The sequence below is a fragment of the Abramis brama genome (assembly GCF_963993115.1).
Source record: "Abramis brama genome assembly, chromosome: 2".
Lineage (NCBI taxonomy): Eukaryota > Metazoa > Chordata > Actinopteri > Cypriniformes > Leuciscidae > Abramis > Abramis brama.
Window position 1 is genome coordinate 52751343 of NC_139964.1, and position 19574 is coordinate 52770916.

The 19574-nt window shown below is 36.7% G+C and overlaps 1 protein-coding gene across 2 annotated transcripts in view; it reads left to right on the forward strand.

The window, feature by feature from the left end:
* Window positions 1–18883, forward strand: part of rapgef2a (Rap guanine nucleotide exchange factor 2a) — a 38344-nt gene extending 19461 nt beyond the window's left edge. Inside the window, exons 8-29 of one of the 2 annotated variants that reach the window (XM_084103551.1) lie at window positions 2005–2127; window positions 2606–2783; window positions 2909–3045; window positions 3126–3284; window positions 3491–3643; window positions 4868–5032; window positions 5128–5235; window positions 5347–5550; window positions 5638–5746; window positions 5851–6094; window positions 6303–6463; window positions 8483–8723; window positions 8816–9199; window positions 10097–10308; window positions 10410–10533; window positions 11822–11845; window positions 13132–13349; window positions 13799–13927; window positions 14046–14195; window positions 15289–15448; window positions 15543–16066; window positions 17784–18883. In XM_084103551.1, the coding sequence (XP_083959677.1) occupies window positions 2005–2127; window positions 2606–2783; window positions 2909–3045; window positions 3126–3284; window positions 3491–3643; window positions 4868–5032; window positions 5128–5235; window positions 5347–5550; window positions 5638–5746; window positions 5851–6094; window positions 6303–6463; window positions 8483–8723; window positions 8816–9199; window positions 10097–10308; window positions 10410–10533; window positions 11822–11845; window positions 13132–13349; window positions 13799–13927; window positions 14046–14195; window positions 15289–15448; window positions 15543–16066; window positions 17784–17809 (3933 nt within the window). In that variant the 3' untranslated portion in view covers window positions 17810–18883. The remainder of the gene's footprint in view (window positions 1–2004; window positions 2128–2605; window positions 2784–2908; window positions 3046–3125; window positions 3285–3490; window positions 3644–4867; window positions 5033–5127; window positions 5236–5346; window positions 5551–5637; window positions 5747–5850; window positions 6095–6302; window positions 6464–8482; window positions 8724–8815; window positions 9200–10096; window positions 10309–10409; window positions 10534–11821; window positions 11846–13131; window positions 13350–13798; window positions 13928–14045; window positions 14196–15288; window positions 15449–15542; window positions 16067–17783) is intronic. The other variant, XM_084103552.1, reaches the window with a different exon arrangement.
* The last annotated feature ends 691 nt before the right edge of the window (window positions 18884–19574 follow it).

The window sequence follows — 19574 nt, forward strand, 5'->3', positions numbered from 1 at the left end:
CAGTCATTGCAGGGTTGACCCTGGTGACTGGTTTAGTGGGGCAGTGGGTGTCAACCATCCCCCACCCCCTCCCCTCCGCTTAAACAATACCAGCCTCTCGATAATCCCATGATCTTGCGTCGGTGTGTGTGTGTGAATGGGACAGAGGGGCAGGGTCTGATGAAATTGTCCCTCTCTGCCAGAGTGCTGTCTGTTACTGTGGCGATGGGCAGATTTCAGTAGAGAGAGGGATGCTCTCTCTCAGAGTGCGCACTGGGGAGAAAAACATCAAGTAGGTGCAGTTAGAGCAGTTAGTCAGATAATGTTTTAGACAGATAATGTTTTAGAGGTTAGTTTAAGTGCACAGAGGATGGTTGGACATTTAGTATTGAAGGCTATGAGACAGATAGTTCTGTCTCATGGCTATGGAGTCAGGGGACAGGATACCAGGACTGTGAGTATCTCTTTCACATGCAAACACGCTCTCAAAAGCCTCACAAAAAGCCTGTGGACAACAAATTTGTTCCACATGCATGCTAAACTCAAGCATGTATTAGTTAATTCTTTAAATAAAAATATATATGCATGAATTCTTTGTTTAGCCATGCTACATTTTATGAAGCATTATTTATTGATTTTGATAGATGGACACATTTTTTATGATTTTCAATCATAAACATTTTTATATATATATATATATATATATATATATATATATATATATATATATATATATATATATATATATATATATATAGAATGAGTTGGTCTGTTTTAGGTGTTGACTGTTATTTTGAATTAATAATTAAATTGAAATCTTCATATATATTTTTTTCTGGTTTTGTTGTGTGATTTAATTTGTATGTGTATTTTTACATACATTTTTAGATATGTTTTAGCAGTTGTTTTCCTCCCATTATGTTTTAATACATTTTATATGTTGTATACAAGTGATTTGTTTGAGAGGTCACATTATTGAGTTTTTTGAGTTGCGTGTATGTATTCTACATGTGATTTTTGTTATAGGGTCACTGTATGTAGGCCATCTGATCTAGGGCACCAGTACATGAACTTTACTGTAAGCCTCAGGGTGTTTTACAGTAGGGTGTTGGGGAGGGTGGTGTCTGTGCATTAGCAAATATAATCATTATTTTGATTCATTAACTGATGAAAGCTTCAGTCATTACTCCATACATTAGTCCACTTCAAATGCCCTGAATTTAGAATCATTGGAGTTTTTTTGCTGTAGGTGTGTTTGTTTTTGTTGTGATTGAAAGGCCTGGAATAAGTCAATTATTTAAGGACCCATGCGCAAACATTAAAAAGTCATGAAAAACACTATAGTGAATATAATTATGTTTCTCTTAAATACTTATTTTCTTAAAATTGCTCTTTGTGATTGATTTTTAAAAATTCTTATCCAGTTATCATAAATGACTGATGTGTTTATGATTGGTTTGTGCCTCACTGCTAGCAATAATACTTCAGTGAGTGTTTATTTTCATCAACCAATGACTAAAATGAGTCACAGTAGATGGATTATTAGATGTTTAAAGTGCTACCATCCACCTGAACTTGTTTGCGTGCGAGAACACATCATCTAAAGAGTAATTGTGCTGACAATCACACAGGGGTTTTAAAATTAATCCTTGGGGGGAAAAACACTATATTTGCACAAATACTCACAAGCTTTTGTCAGGAAACAATTGCTGTGTTGTCTTTATGCATATACATGGTTAACATAACATTTGGAACAATGTCTTGCATGCAAAATATTTTAAACTATATATATATATATATATATATATATATATATATATATATATATATATATATATATATATATATATATATATCAGTCACACAGGACCTGAAATATGAAATATCACATATACATTTTAAGCTAAAATCTGTATTTTTAATTTATTTTATATAATAATAATGTTTTAAACATTTTATTTATTTGTTATCAGTTTTTATCATATTAGTTTTTTTATTTTGTAACTGTATATGTTTCTCTTTTAGCTTCCTGCCGACTTCTCAAAGCTTCACCCCTCTGACAGTTGCCACTCCCATATGACTTCCAGCCAATCACGTTCCAGCATCGCTAGTGATTCGGGAAGTAGCAGCCTATCAGATATTTACCAGGTGATAAAAGACTCAGTTTCTATCCCTCTAGAAAGCAATCTCCTTACACACTCTACAACTGAAGCACATCCTGACAGATTTATTGTGAACATCTGGGACACACACTCACACGCATTTAAATCCTGTTCTGTAGAGTACCCCCCTCCCCCTCCTCCTCTCTGGTCCATCTGTCACCTCTCCATAACCTATTCATGTCAGTCATCAAGCGTACTCACCTTTTGATCCACAGATCAGCATTACACATGCACACACAAACATCCACGGCATGCGCAAACACAGTCACCTCAAAGTGTCAACACATTTCTACCTGTACACACATGCACAAGCAAATCATATTCATGCGATTTGTTTTGTTTATTTGGAAATGCGGGTCACAAAGGGCAGAAAGCTGTAAAACCACAAATCAAATGTTTGTGAACATTGCTAGCTGAAAATTTGTGAAGAAACAAACAATTTGAGCTCACTGTTTCTTTTACAGGCCACTGAAAGTGAGTGTGGGGACATGGATCTGAGTGGACTTCCTGAAACAGCGGTGGACTCAGACGACGATGATGATGATGAAGACGTGGGGAGGGGAACGGACCCTCTTATGAGTCGAGATATTGTGAGAGACTGTCTGGAGAAAGATCCGATGGACCGTACAGATGATGACATTGGTAAACCTCTGTTGTTTGAATTGTTCAGTGATGGAAATCCCCTATGCTACATTTTCACTTTCATTTTCATTTTCATTTTCATTTTCACTTTCCATTTCATTTTCTTCTTCTCTTTCTGTAAACAGAGCAGTTGCTGGAGTTTGTGCAGCAGCTCCCTGCATTTGCCAGTCTGAGTGTTTCAGTGCGGAGGGAACTCTGTGCTGTCATGGTGTTTGCGGTCGTGGAACGGGCTGGAACCATCGTGCTCAACCACGGTGAAGAGGTGAGACTGGACCCATTGCAGCATTTCATCTCCTCATTTTTGTGTCCAGTTCATAACAGGCAAGTGTGTGTGTGTTTTAGCTGGACTCTTGGTCAGTCATTCTGAATGGAGCAGTAGAGGTGATCTATCCAAATGGCCGCCCTGAGAGTGTGTGTATGGGTGGAAGTTTTGGCGTCTCCCCTTCTTTGGAGAAACAACTGATGACTGGAGTCATGAGGACCAAAGTGGACGACTGTCAGGTAAGAATGTCTACTAAAGTTAAATATCCAGCAGCTCATTAATGTCAATCAATTTAGTGTAGAAATGCATTTTTACTTAAATATTTCCTAGATCGTCTATTAAGTAAAAGTTCCTATTCAAGCTTTATTTTTAATGCAAATTTTCACCATAAAATGGTGACACACAAAAATCACCAGTTAACATTATTATTTGTGTGTGTGTGTAGTTTGTGTGTATTGCCCAACAGGACTACTGCTGCATTCTGAATCAGGTTGAGCAGAACACACAGCGAGTGGAGGAGGAAGGAGAAATCGTCATGGTGAAAGAACACCGAGAACTTGACCGGACGGGCACCCGCAAGGGACACATTGTTGTCAAGGTAAGCGTTTTTTGGAAAAATCTGAATGACAGAAAGTCCTCTACTTAGAAATCAGATTTTAGCTTTACAGTCTAATTTAAAGCTGCAGTATGTAACTTTTTCTGTGTTCAAAATTATATAATAAGTGAGTACATAAGTCACGCAGCCCAGTAACTGCGTGAGTCATCATAGACATAAACGGAGAGAAGTAGCTCCTGCTACAATGTTCTTCTGCAAGACACATGCAGTTCTGTTTATTAACAACTAGAGTGCCAAAGTTACGGACTGCAGCTTTAATCTCTGAGCTTTTATATTATGTGAATGGAAGTAGTGCAACATAGCTTTGAGAATTTAATGTATAAAATTTATAGTATTATTCAGCAAGGATGCATTAAATTGATAAAAGACTTTTATATTTAAAATAAATGCTGTTCTTTTTAACTTTCTATTTATCAAATAATCCTTAAAAAAATATACCGGTATCCAAGAAAATTAAACAGCGCAACCATTTTCAACTGTGATGATAAGAAGAAAGCACCAAATCTTGAGCTTGAAATCAGCAGGATCATGTGAGACTGAAAAGTGGAGTAATGACTGCTGAAAATTCAACTTTGCCATCACAGAAATACATTTTGGTCACTCTTTAGATTAGGGTCCAATTCTCACCTTTAACTAGCTATTAACTACAATGTTTTCCTCAAACTCCTAATTACTGCTAATTAATAGTTAGGAAGTTAGTTGTTAAGTTTAGGTATTGGGTAGGATTAAAGGATGTAGAATATGGTCATGTAGAATAAGGCATTAATATGTTCTTTATAAGTACTAAATACTAATAAACAGCCAATATCCTAGTAATATGCATGCTAATAAGCAACTAGTTAATAGTGAGAATTGGACCCTAAACTAAAGTGTTGCCTACATTTTAAATACATTTTCAAATATATTACATTATAAAACAGTAAAGTTCATTTGTAATAATATTTCATAATATTACAGTTTTAATATAGTTGTATCAAATAAATGCAGCCTTGGTGAGCATAAGAGACTTTCAAAAACATAAATTTTCACTGACCCCAGACATTTGATCAGTAGTGTATAGGGTTTATTTATTTTGTCAGACCATTTAACCAATTAATATCTGATTTAAAATGTGTCGTGTTTGTACTTAGTTTTACCAGAAAATATTTAAAAAGGTCTTTTAAATGTGGTAATTTAAAAGAAAAAATTCTAATGTACGCATTTTAGGGTACTGCTGAGAGGCTAATGCAGCACTTAGTGGAGGATCATTCAGTCGTGGACCCCACATATATTGAAGACTTCCTGTTGACCTATCGTACCTTCTTGCCCAGTCCTCTGATTTTGGGACAGAGACTTCTGGACTGGTTTAATGACCCCAGTTTACGGGACAAGGTAGCTTGACTAAATCAACCTTTTCTAAAGAAACACGCATACATTAAGCTTCCGTGGGACTGAACTCACAGTTCTTCACTCTCTCTTCTACTCAGGTAACCCGAGTTGTATTGTTATGGGTTAACAATCACTTTAGTGACTTTGAAGGGGACCCTGATATGACCAATTTTTTGGAGGAGTTCCAGAGCGATCTGGAAAAAGAGGTGTGTACAGCATGCAAGCATTGCTCATAAGTATCTCAATAGTCTATATTTTAATTATTCATTATCACATTATCAGACAAGCATCCTTATTAACTGTATTTATCTGAGCAGAAAATGACAGGACAGTTGCGGCTGCTCAACATAGCTTGTGCTGCTAAAGCCAAACCCAGAGTGATTACTATAACAAGAACTGCTCGAGAGATGCCCCTCCCCTTCACACTTATTGGAGGAGCTGAACGTGGGACGCGCCTCTTTATCAGTAGCGTAGACGTCGGCAGCAAAGCAGAGGAGGCGGGGCTTAAACGTGGAGACCAGGTAACATCTTTCAAACCTCAGCGTGATGCAACAAGACACTGAAGCATTTTCTTTGACACTTGTTTTTTTTTTCATACCCATGTGCAGATATTGGAGGTGAACGGGCAGACGTTTGAGAATGTGCAGTTGTCCAAAGCAATTGAAATTCTCAAGAACAACATACAGCTCTGTATGAGTGTCAAAACCAACCTCCTGGGTGAGATTCCCTCCAGGATACATCCTCAACACACACGGACTGCTGAATTCAACATCTCAGTTTTTTATCTTTTCTTATCTTTACTCATTTTCACTCTTATTCAGTCTTCAAGGAGTTGGTGGCCAGGGTGGCAGAGGAAAGGAAAAACGGCGTTCCTCATCTTCCAAAGATTGGTGACGGAAAGAAAAATATCCGTTATTCTATACCTGAACTTGGGGCTGGATCTGATGTAATAGGTCAAGAAAAGGTCAGCAAGAAGGTCAAAGCACACACAGTGGGCGGTCGAAACAAACTGATGAAGATTCTAGACAAGACGCGCATGAGCATCCTACCTCAGAAACCTTACAGGTATACAGGCGCACACACTCTTCTTCTCACACTATTGCTGACTTTAAAGTCCTCAAAGAGTACAAATCTTGCCATCTTAGTCATATTTCATTAATGGGATTTTAAGCAATATTTCACATCAACCCCTTGTGGTTTATGTGGAAAATTCTGATAGATGAATGTTAATTTTTACTAAGTCATGCTGAGTCATTATGCCTTTGTTGTGTAGTGACCTCGGGTTAGGGCAGACTCAGGATGACAGCATTGTGGGATTACGGCAGAACAAACAGACTCCGACCACTATGCCAGGCAGCGGAAATCTCTCATCCAGTAACCCTGACTTGGCCCAAGGCCAACAACGCATCATCGACTACAGTACACAGCCACCAGGTAAATGGATACAGAATACTCAGATGAATAATAAAAAATTAGTGTGCACAAGATGATAATGTAATAAAATTATAAAATGCAATTGTAGTAAATAGAATTATATATTATTATTATAATTATGTTAATTATAATTATATTATTATTACATCATAAATAAATAAATAAAATATATATCATTTATTTGGTCTGTCAAAAATAATGCATTAAGGATGCGATGATGATCCACATGTAGGCCTATCCTATGATCAGCCGCGCTCGCCTCCGCGGGCTTCTCTTTGTGGAGACCCACAGGATGCTTGCACGTTTCAAGCTCCGCTGCCTGTTTTTGATCCTGTCAGTTGTCGCGATGTCTATGTTTACATGGACACTTTTTATTTCAATTTCAAAAAATCTTTTTGTGTTCCTGCTTTACTTTTGTTATATCTGTGCGATTTACTAATGATCCCGCTACCTTCTCCTTGCTCACAGCATCTGGATTCACTCGTGAGTATTTGTGCACTACTGCGGTTCTGCTCGTCCTTTTAGACACCTGACGTGTATGGTTCCACTCGTCTCCTCTAGATAACTGTTCTTCTTCATAGAAACCTGTCTCACGTAATTGCCTGTCTATCTCTCTCAAAATCTGTTGTACAGTTTTCTCTAGTTGACTGTCTTTTCTTCTCTCTGCTATGCTGATCTTTTTAGCCCTTTATAGTAATCGTTCTTTTACAGATATGATTCAGTTTGTTAAACTTGAGTCAGTGGCAAGTTTTTCACGCTGATGGCATCACCATGGGTAATCTGTCACTTGTGGATAAAAACAGACTTCGAGGAAGTTCTTGTTTTCTTGAAAGTAAAAAAGGTGTGTAGCAGCACTGTTGCCATGTTTTTGTTAATATACTGTTTTTCCGGTCATCTGGCAAGCCTGACTCACGCTCTAGGTTAAATTAAATGTGCCTTAAGGCTGTGGAACTATATCCACACTTTATTACATTGTCTCTGGTTTATTTCAGTGTCCTGTCTGTGTAGACACATACACTTTGTGCCATCTGAAAAACTTGCCACTGGGCCAAGTCCAGTAGTTAAGTTACCATTTATTTTCTTTTTTAAAACTTTAATTGATATACCACTCTTACCGATTTGTCTTTTTCTGTAGCTGCTGTTTGTTTAGCATTGTCTTGCAGTATTTCTGAATAAAGTAAGCATAGCTTACATTTTCAATTAAGCACTTCAAGTTCTGAAGTAATTCAAGAAAACTGTAAAAAAACAAACAATACAATGATACAAATGATTTAATTAGCTGCATTTAGATCTATTTTACACACATCCATTTTTATTACTTCCATTTTACCAACTTACATTAACAAAGGTACACTACATATCTCTATGTGGTTGAGTCTAGTGGTTTGAGGTAAACCAATGGTTGTCTGTGATCACCACAGCAGATCTTACTAGATCACTCAAAATCAAAGTGGTCATCAAAACCACTGATTGTAAGAGTAAAGTCCTACAAGAAGTATCACAGAAAAAAAATGTTGTATAAGCATGCATGTAGCATTTCTGACACCTTGTTTACAGACATGCACACTTGTAAATGACATAAACCTAAAATATCCTGCAAAAACAAATACGCTAAAGGACTGGTATTACCTTTTCTATTTTAAAATTGACGTTACTGAAGAACATGTACTTTTGACAGCTCTACTTGTCTCAATGTCGCCTCTACTTTGCTCTACAAGATGCTGTACAGCTTATATGTTTATACATCTTTTATTTTCATTAGTGCCAAGATGCCTCATCTGACTTCTGCTTGATCTGGATCTCCAGTTAACCTTTTTGTCTTTGTTGTTAGGGTTCCTATCATCTCTTTTCACTTGAATGTTATATCTTCCTCGTCCATTTAGCTAATATAGTTCTAGAAGTTGCATGTAATCTGTGCTATGCGGGAATGTTTGAAACTTCGTGCTGGTTGAGGTTTACATTCACTTTATAAACCTATATACATTTCTTTTATGCTTTGTTGAACTTTTTCATTCGCAGAATTGCAAGACCAGGTGCTGCGTGTTTTCAAGGCAGACCAACAAAGTCGTTTCTTGCTGATCAATAGGGACACCACAGCGAGAGAAGCAGCCAATCAGGCAATGCGAGAGTTTGGCTTGACCACAAGTCCCGAGGCCTATTCACTTTGTGAGGTGTCAGTCACACAGGAGGGCGTTATCAAACAGAGGCGACTTCCTGATCAACTCTCTAAACTGGCTGACAGGATACAGCTGAGTGCTAGGTTTGGTCTTAAGCTGAATTTGAGAATTCAAATGGACTATTTAGTGATTTATTTGAATATGTGATGGCTGTTTTTTGCTGCTTCCTTGTCAGGTACTATCTGAAGAACAACACTGAGACGGAGACACTGTGTTCAGATGTGGAAGCTCAGGAGATGCAGCGAGAATCTGTGGTCCCTCTGCTGTCCTTAAGCTCCATGGAGATAGCCAATCAGCTGTCAGCACGCAACTATCTGCTCTTCTCCAGCATTGAACCGACGGATTACATAAGTGACCTCTTCAAGCTCCACCCACAAGATCCTCCCACCAACCTGCGCAACTTTGAGTATCTTGTGAACCAGGAGACTTTCTGGGTCGCCACTGAGATTGTACAGGAAACCAACCAAGCCAAAAGAGTGAAGATCATCAAGCACTTTATAAAGATTGCTCTTCACTGCCGTGACTGCAAGAACTTCAACTCCATGTTTGCCATTATCAGGTAGACTTGATTTCTAGGAAATGATCATTATCAAATGAGCACTTTAGTTTGTGTCTATTAGTGTTGTCATGATACCGTGATTAGGTTTCATGGTATGATACCAAGTAGTATCATCATGATGCAGTCATGTTTGGATGCATCGTATTGCTGGGGCTGTAGTTTACATGGTAACACTTTACAACAATGTCTCATTTGTTAACATTAGTTAATGTAACATAACTAACAATGAGCAATACATTTGTTACAGTATTCATTAATCTGTTAAAGTTAGTTAATAAAAATACAACTGTTCATTGTTTGTTCATGTTAGTTCACAGTGCATTAACTAATGTTGTACAACTTTTGATTTTAATAATGTATTTGTAAATGTTGAAATTAACATTAATAAATGTTGTAGAAGCATTGTTCATTCTGAATCATTTTAATGTTAACTAATGAAACCTTATCGTAAAGTGTTACCGTTTACATAATAATATTATTAAAAATAATAAATGTTAAAATATTATGATTATTATATAAAATACGTTATATAAATATAAATTATTATTATAAATAATATTATATTTATTATACTAAATAATAATAATAATAATAATTATTATTATTATATACTATTACTAAATCTTATAATCTATAATTTTCACAGAAAATTAAAGGAAAACCAGCACTGCCAAAACTTTTAATTGAATCCATTAAATTTTCTGCAATAAAATATAACTGATTCAACATAGAACGGGATCTGTTTAAATTTGATGTTCCATGCTTCTTGCCATATAAACATGTCAGTGTGCTTGTGTTTCTTGCAAAAATGTGTCAAGTTTGTTGATGTTAATGCTGGTAATAGTCTGTCTCCTCTCTATTATACATCTCTAAAGTGTATCTGTGTGTATTTTGCAGTGGGTTCAATCTAGCACCTGTCTCTCGGTTGCGATCTACGTGGGAACGATTGCCAGGAAAATACGAGAAGCTTTTGGCAGAATTACAGGATGTTTTCGACCCTTCTCGCAACATGGCCAAATACCGCAACCTCCTCAACAAACACAACCTGCAGCCGCCAGTCATCCCTCTGTTTCCTGTCATTAAGAAAGACCTCACCTTCCTCCATGAGGGTAACTTGCGTTTTTCTGTTTCTGTTGCCTAAAAATTGAGTTTGGTTTAAAAAAAAATGTATAATTAAAAATCTTTGAACCTGTCAAACATGTGCTTATAGGCAACAACTCTAAGGTGGATGGTCTGGTGAATTTTGAGAAGTTGAGGATGATTGCACGAGAGATCCGACACGTTGTTCGAATGGCTTCCATCACTATGGACCCTGCATTGCTTTTTAAGACTAGGTACACTCACTCACAAAGTGTACAATTATTTCATATGATATTTTTGCAATGATATTTCATACACACAAACACATGACATCAATTAAACCTTAGGATAAAAGCATAATTACACAGACACACAAGCTCTTTTTCAAAACTTACTGAGCTGCATCGCTGCCTGCACAGGAAATGGACCCTCATCAGTGGCCGATTTAAAAAATAATCTGTTTTTTTATTAAACCGAAATATTATTGTTCAGTATTTGAATACGAGTTCCTGTCAGCATTGTGGGTTTGCTGTCTACATGAAACATTCATGTGTAGGGCAGTGTAATTAAGATACCTAATTATGATGCCTCAAAATTATGGATCCTCCGATCGATCAGCATCAGATCGGTATCGGCTGATAACCACATTCTGTGACTCGATCGGTAATCACTAAATTTGGCTGATATCCCGAACCGAACGCAATTTGAAAAAGTTGCCGCCATCGTGCATGTAAACAGGATACAGATGAGGCTTTTGCGTCATGTTCTGCTTTGTAACTTTGGGAAACATTAGTAAATCATAGTAAATCTTTATTTGGACCAGGTTGTCTCAATTTAAGCGAGCCCACACAACATAACAAGATGTGGAGAAAATACTCACGGATTTACGTGACATGCTGCTTGGCTAAAGCTATAGGACTTCCGGGATACGATCATATCGCGTTCATGACGCAGTGTTTTCCAACTTCATTTGAAAGTTCAACCAATGAAAACTGGATCTTGGGTATGGTAGTTAGGGACAATGTGCAGAGAGGTTTTCCCAACAGTGTTGTAACATAAGGTCCAAATGTCCAAACATGATCAAAATCTATTTGCTCCAAAATTTTACCAAATGAGACCATGTTACCTGATGATACCTTGTTTGTAGAGTTATAAGCCATTACTTTTAAATATGCCACTTACATGGTTGTGATTGGGCTTGATTGATTGGGATTGGTATCGGCCGATCATGATGACAAGAAATCGGTAGTCGTATCGGCTGCAAAAATCCTGATCGGAGTATCCCTACATAAAATATTAGTACATAGATATAAAATAAGTAGTACATAGGCAGCTCACTAGACATTGAACACAGTGGGGCATATATCCATTGCTAATAGTTTGTGCTGGCAGTCATTTGTGTGCTTGGTGTCTTACTGGACTTCTTGTTTTTGGGCCTTTGCTCTATGGGCTTCACTGTCTAAGCACTAGTGTCTTTTTGTCTCCTTTTTCTTGATCTCTTAATTTTCTTGTTCTTCGGCTCTTCACTGGTCTGTGTTTTAGGAAGAAAAAGTGGAGGAGTCTTGGGTAAGTGGGACTGGTACCATCTTTCTCTTTGTTTCCTTCACCTTTACTGTTAACTGTCATTGTTTTTGCTGTGTTGTGTACTAAACCACACTAACATTTGTTTGAATAGCTTAGCTTTAGTTGCACTGCATTTGTAAAATCTCATCTTTGACTTCCTTCTTCCATATGCATATTTTCATTCTCTGGAAGGGCATGGATTTTTCTTATCAATGTTTTCCTACCATAATTTATATGGTTGTATAAAAGTATGTCTGCTACTTGAGTAGGAGTGGTAATAAAGTAATACTGTAGTTGAGTACTAAAATGTTTTTTGTTTTGTTCAGTAATGTTGTACAATCAATACTAGATTAAATGCTTTACTTTTAACCAATATGCATTAATGAAAACATCAAGAACATAAAAACAAATAAAATATTTGCACTCGCCTGCGGCTTGCATAGAAAATGCGTGTGTGCTCTGTTTATATAAAAAGACTACTAAAGGAGGTATTAAAAATAAATCAAAAGATAAATATCTCAGCCTTTTAACAACAGGTCGCAGGGACAATGAAATACCATTCTATCATACATTTTCATTATGAATTCAAAATCACATTTGGTGGTACTTAACCGTTAGTAGAGTTGTATTCAGTAGGAAGAAATTTCATTGGTGCCTACCTGTGTTATTTAACTAGTAGTTATATACTATCACAGTTTTTATTAATATTTGGAATTAGCTTTTTTTTTATTTTAATTTTTCTTTTTAATTTTAGTTACATTTTTTTGTATGTTTTATGTGCTTTTGTCTATTACAGTTTAGGTTTTATTTATTTGTTTCAGTTTTAGTTTTTAATTATTTCCAGTTTATTACCAATTTTAGTGCTTAAACTTAAAATAATTTCATTTAGATGCCAATGCCAAGTTTTCATTTAATATTAGATTTTATTTTATTTCAGCTTTTTCAGTTATTAAACTTTTTTTTGTTGTTGTTAATTTTAGTTAACGATAATAACCCTGTTGCCTAAATTTGTGAGTCATTTGTTTGGTATTTTCCTAGTTGACTTGTTAGTTGAAGTATGAGTACCTGACTTGATTACTCATGCTCATCCTTACTTCCTAGACATGTAAATATTTTATTAACCTGTAGCATCTAAATTCTCTTCTTTGTGCATGTTAAAAAGGGCCATATTAATTTCCCAGCATGATTCTCTGGCTGATTGATCTAGTTGTCTTGCTAACTTCCTCTGCTAGTTTGTGTTGACCTGTTGCCGTTAACATACATTGTGTCTTTTGTTCTTATGTGTTTAGGTCTCTAAGCCAGGTGAGCAGCTCTTCTCTCTCTGACATCGGAACGATGGGCGGGAAGAGGAAGGGGAGGCGCAGCTCTTTTCTCAGTGCTAAGAAACTCTACGAGGTGGAGATGATGAGCAGACGTGTGCGGCAGTATCTGGACACGCAATCACATGAGTGTAATGAAGACGCGCTCCATGAACTCTCCATGCAATGTGAGCCCGCCAACAGCTCGAGTGAGTTGGCACGCACCTTTTAAAGAACATGATGACACTGACTTCCTGATTTCATTGAGTATTATGAATGGTTAAGATAAAAATAATTGATTATTGCTAGGTGTGCGTTAGATCAGTAGTCTCTCGTGCATGTATTTTTGCATTGATCGGCTCAGTTTATTAAGTCATGCATGAATAATTTTCTTTTATGTTCTCAAATGTCCTTGAATACCATAATGTGATATAATAACATAGTAATGAAATGGACTGTTCTTAGAGAATTTTTTTTTATATGATTGACCTGCAATTGAAAAACCACATAAAGCTTTTTTTTTTTTTTTTTGCATAATAGATTTATATCTGAGACTTAATTTTGTTCTGTTTGATAAAAAAAAGAATTAAAACATTTATACATTTCGTTTTTATATAATGGGCCAGCTAAACTTGTTTGTGTGTACTTGTGGTTTCAGTACTGAAGAACTCAGGTGAGAGGAGGCGATTGGATGCCTCTCCTGTCGGTCAGAGAAGCACCACTCCGCAGCAAACAAATGGAAGTCATGGTCTCAAGAAATCACTTGACAAAGAGTTACCACCATTTGGTAAGACCTTTCTCTGTTGTACCTATACAAATGAGCTGAGATCTGGTATTATTGGAGCGCCCTCTGCTGGTGACTTGTAAGTCTTGTTTGCATTGATATGGTGTTTTTGTGTCTGTAGGTGCCCAGTCTCCTCAGTCTCTCCATAAGATTTTGTCTCTGTCAGAAAAGGGGAGGGACAGACAACGAAAACCACCTGAGGACAGCCAATCAAATGCTTCCTCTCTACTCTCCTCTCCGCATACCTCACCTTACAATACACCTAGAAAAGGTATGTAGTTATGTCTATTGATTCAGTTCAATAAAACTTGGTAGCACTGCTGGCATATTGACAAAATTGCATTAGGCAGTTGTTTCAGATTTTTTGGCTGCACATCCATGATGTGAATCTCCCGTTTCACCACATCCCAAAGTTGCTCTTCTGCATACCTCAGTTTTAACGGGTAGTTATTTTAGTCAGCTTGTACCAGTACGGCGATTCTCCTCTGGCATCAACAAGGCATTTTCGCCCACAGAACTGCCGCTCACTGGATATTTTCTCTTTCTCGCACCGTTCTCTGTAAACCCTAGGGATGGTTGTGAATGAAAATCCCAGTAGATAAGCAGTTTCTGAAATCCTCAGACCAGCCTGTCTGGCACCAGCAACCATGCCACAATCAAAGTAACTTAAATCACCTTTCTAACCCATTCTGATGCTCAGATTGAACTTCAGCAGATCATCTTGACTTTTTGCCATGTGATTGGCTGATTAGATATTTGTATTAACAAGCACTTGAACAGGTGTACCTAATAAAGTGCCCGGTGAGAGTGTGTTACTGGCCAAACGTTTGGAAACATAACTATTTTAAATGTTTTGGAAAGATGTCTCTTATGCTCTTGAAGCCTGCCTTTTATTTGATCAAAAATACAGGAATAAAACAGAAATATTGTGAAATATTATTACAATTTAAAATAATGGCTTTCTATTTTATTATACTTTAAAATATAATGTATTTCTGTGATGCAAAGCTGAATTTTCATCAGCCATTACACCAGTCTTCAGTCACACGATCCTTCAGAAATCATTAGTAAATTGTAATAATATCATGACATTATGTAGATAAAGATAAATAATTCTAATATAGTTTTTGTAAGAAGTGATGGTTAACTTAAGAAATAAATATTTTTTATTAATCCAAGAAATTAACCCCTGTTCATATGTTGAATAGATTTTAAAAAATCACCTTTTGGTTTGAAAATCAATTAATTATAAATCGAAACAGTTCAAGATCAACCCAACCCAAAGCTTCACACCTCTAAAGCGTGAGATATTCTCTGATTTATTTATTGTTGTTTGCTTATTTATGCATGTGTTTTTCTCATAGCCCCACAGTTAGTGGTGAGTGAAGCATCAGATCAGTTGAGTCTGTTAAGCTCCTCCTCCTCTGATCTCATCATGGTTGATGACCACACACATGCTCAACCCCATACACTTGCACACCCACTCAACTCGCGTAGAGCAGAGCCTGACCAAATAAGCCTGGGGTAAGAGGTTTACACACAATTACCCCAAAAGTTTCTTCTGGATGTCAATTGGTCTAGTAACTTTTTAAAGTCTTTCTGTATTTCTGTCTCTCAGGTCCTACTCCTTGACTCAGGATCAGTGTGACCGTGCGTCGTTGGACGCAGCAGACAGCGGCCGTGGCAGCTGGACGTCCTGCTCCAGTGGTTCCCATGACAACATCCAGACCATTCCACAGCGTGTGGGTTATTATGACAACCGCAGCTGGGAGACGGTGTCAGAAGGGATGGGACGTAGTCACGTGACCACACCTACCGGTTACTGGGGTGATGAATTGGAAGGCGACACAGGAACGATAAAAAGAAGAGGTGGAAAAGATGAGACTCCAAATGCAAACAAGAATACTGCGAGTCGGAGGGAGGGACGTTTTAGAGAGCCGCCGCCCACACCACCTGGTTATACTGCTCTGTCATTGGCTGAGGCAGACAGCCACAGTCATGCTCATGGGCGACGCCCACCAGACTACACAGCCGCTCTGCAGAGGTCTCGATTCCTTAAAAGGTCATGTGATCCTCCTCCAGTGCACCCATCGAGTAGATTACCAGCATACTGCCAGTCACCACGACGACCACAGCCGGATGGTGAGTATTTGATTATGCAGTAATCACTACAAAAATATCAGCAAAACATCGCTCTGACTTTCAAAAACATTTAATAGGAAGACCAGAACTAACTGTTAAAAACTGCTAGACCATAGACATTGATTTTTGGGATAATTTTTTAACTTTAACATTAAATAACAGCCAAAAAAGAAATGTGTAGCTCAGGGGTGCCCAATCCTGCTCCTGCCGATCGACTGTCCTGCAGAGTTTATCTCCAACCCTAATCAAACACACCTGAAGCAACCAATTAAGGTCTTCAGGATCACATGAAAATTAAAGGCAGGTGTGTTTGATTAGGGTTGGAGATGAACTGTGCAGGACAGTCGATCGGCAGGAGCAGGGTTGGACACCCCTGGTGTAGCTTAACCCTTAAAGACAGAGACAGCCGTCCTATTGTTCTTTTAACAACTTTTGAAGCGCTAATCAAATCTGTATCCTTTAAAAAGTCTCGTAAATATTCTCGGCTTTTCAGCGGTATCACATTTGTCTCAGTTGGACATTCTGAGGCTCCGTAGTGAACGTGATTACAACATCAAGTTTTAAACGGCATTGATTCGTCAAAGAAACCCATGCGTTTTTTTCCTCTGACCCAAACAGGAACTATTGTTGATGCTTAGTCCCAGCCTCTTCCCCAGATTGGTTGAAACTGTCATCTACTCGACCAGTAAACATAGGTTTTGGTATTTTGAACCACCAGTTAGCATGTTTCTTTGGAAATTTAAAGGAACACAAAGTGAAAGTAATTACGTGCATGCATGAAAACAAACACAAAATTAACAGATTTGCATGAGTACTCTCTGACAAAGCATAAATTTGGCATAGCACAAACCAATAACGCATATAAAACAAGCAGTACACATCGGATGAGGCATTGAAATTAATGCTTTCAAATGAGTCTCTACACAGTGTCCCAGTGGATTCGATTCTGACGGAGATAACTGCCGCAGCCGAGAGAACCATTTAGTTTGTGTAAATACTTCTTATAGAGTTTGTGAAAATCCGTTGCACTGTTTGTATTTTTTTTTTTTACATGACAATTCTCAATTGTTTTCACTACTTGCTGCAGTATTTGCATTTGTTCATGTTCAGATTGAATTTTATTTCCAGAGTGTGTGTGTATATATATGTATATATATATATATATATATATATATATATATATATATATATATATATATATATATATATATATATATATATATATATACTGTAAACTTTCTTAAAGAGAAAAATACAAACTTCAGGAGGTTCTTCAGGGAGATTTTGCTGTAAATTCATCCATTCTCGGACAAAATAAATGTAAAATTGTGTCTTTTAAATGAGCTAGATCTTCTGTTTAAAATGATATATGGCACTTGATGCTGACTACTAGAATGGCTCGAGTCAGGTGCTCCAAAAATGTTCTAGGACTTTAATGGTTAACAGTTACACAGCAAAAAAATTTGCATAGAGAAAAAAAAAAAATTCTCTTTCATAATATGATTTTATTGTTGTTGTTTCATACACACAAAATAAAAAAAAACTATTAATGCCCCTGAGGTCTTAAAAAGCAGTTCTGCATATTGGTAATTGTACATTTAAATGTGAAAATCGTGTTTTGGTCATGAAGCACAATATGTCCACCTGTTATTTTTTTTCTATTTTTAAATATTTGAATATTATAACTCAATCTCTCTTTTGTCTTTTCTCTCTGCAGAAAATGAGCAAATATCTGCAGTGTAATAAGGGCCCCTTATAATATCTCTACCCCCAGTGTTTCACAACCTTGGCCCTGGATCGAAATATAGCAAAGCATTTAGGACCTTAATGGAGATCACTGTGAAAGAGGAAAGGAGCAGAGAAAATGTTGGCACTTTTAACATAAGTTCTGCAAAACAAAGACAAGAATGAACAAACCGATTGTTGTGTAAGAAAATGAAGAACGTAGTCTTGTTTTAAGTACAGAATGATGAGAGGTGTTGCACATAATGCAATCTCAGTGTTACAAAACCATGGAAACCAGTATTATGCCATTTCATTTGAAGTTTTAATCTGCCATGTTACTTTAGATTGTAACGTGTTACAGAAACTGTGTGTGTATGTGTGTGCGTGTGTGTGTGTGTGTGAGAGAGAGAGAGAGAGAGAGAGAGAGAGTGAGTGTTAAAATCAACCACAGGAGATGTAGCTCTCTTCGGACACTTGAAGACAGAAAGAAAAGACTGAGCAGCTGCCTCTCACAGACCTCAATATCAGTGTTTAATGTTACTCATGAGTATATGATCATTTTAAACATGCCTTTTCGCATTTGATCGTGACCCTAAAAACTTTCCAAATGTGCCCACAAGATTCTGTTTGAAAAGATTTTAATGTTTTGTATTTTTATTTAATTTTATCTGTCAGTGAGTGTCATTGTTTCTGGCTGTCAAAGTGTATGGCACAAATCATGAATTGTTGCACAAATTTTCAGAAGCAAGAGATAGTAGTCAAGAAAATATAAATTATAGTTGTTGCATAGATGTTAGTTGGTCATGATATGGTCAGTAAATAGTTACAATATATTTTATATAGAATGTAATGATTTCAAATGTATCGCTTTTAGCTCCTTGTGTTTCTACCCAGCCAAATCTATAAGAATCACATGTATTTCTACGTCTTTTACAAAGACATCTGGCAAAGTCTGTAACTACTTTTGTATTTTTAATACAACTACTGTAAATATTGGTTATATTTTGTTAAAGATTTCAGAGACCTATTCTGTTTATTGGACACAATTCAGCTACAAATGACTGAAGGAAAATAAACACTGTAGCAATGAAATCTCATGTCTCGTTTCTCTACTTTAATCATTTTAATGTTGTGTACGAAGCATCTTAGAGAAGAAGAAATGGCAAAAAATGTTGACACTATTTTGACAAACATGTAGCCCCGCCCAAAACTCATGCCATTGGCTGAGAGCCGCCTCTGTGTTTTCTGATTAGCTAACACGTGTGGTCTGTGGTCAGATTCTTCTCTGCTGTTTACAAAGCCCTGGGTTGTATCTCAGGTCACCTATTTCATTGATACCTGTCAGATAGTGGGGGCATTTTATGCATAATATTTTAAAATAAATAGTCTATAATTTATGAGGTTGTCACAAAAGAACAACATTAAGATTTAACTCTTATCTTGCCCAAGTGGAATGTTTAATTCAAGAATTTAAGGTATGTCCATATACTAAAATTAATGTTCAGAAATACTGACTGGAGTAAAGAGTGTCAACTAGTCATCATATAAAAATCATTCAAATCATTTTATGAAAGTGTGATGTTAAGGGTGGGGCACTGATATTGACCAAGACAAGTAAATGTTTTTATTATTATGAAAATTTTCTATTTCTCTATTTTGACGTTATATATCTTATATTTGTATATTTGTGTTTTTTTACAATACTGTTCAAAAGTTTGTGGTCAGTGAGGTTTTTATATAAGAAACTAATACTTTTATTCAGCAAGGAAGGACATTAAATCGA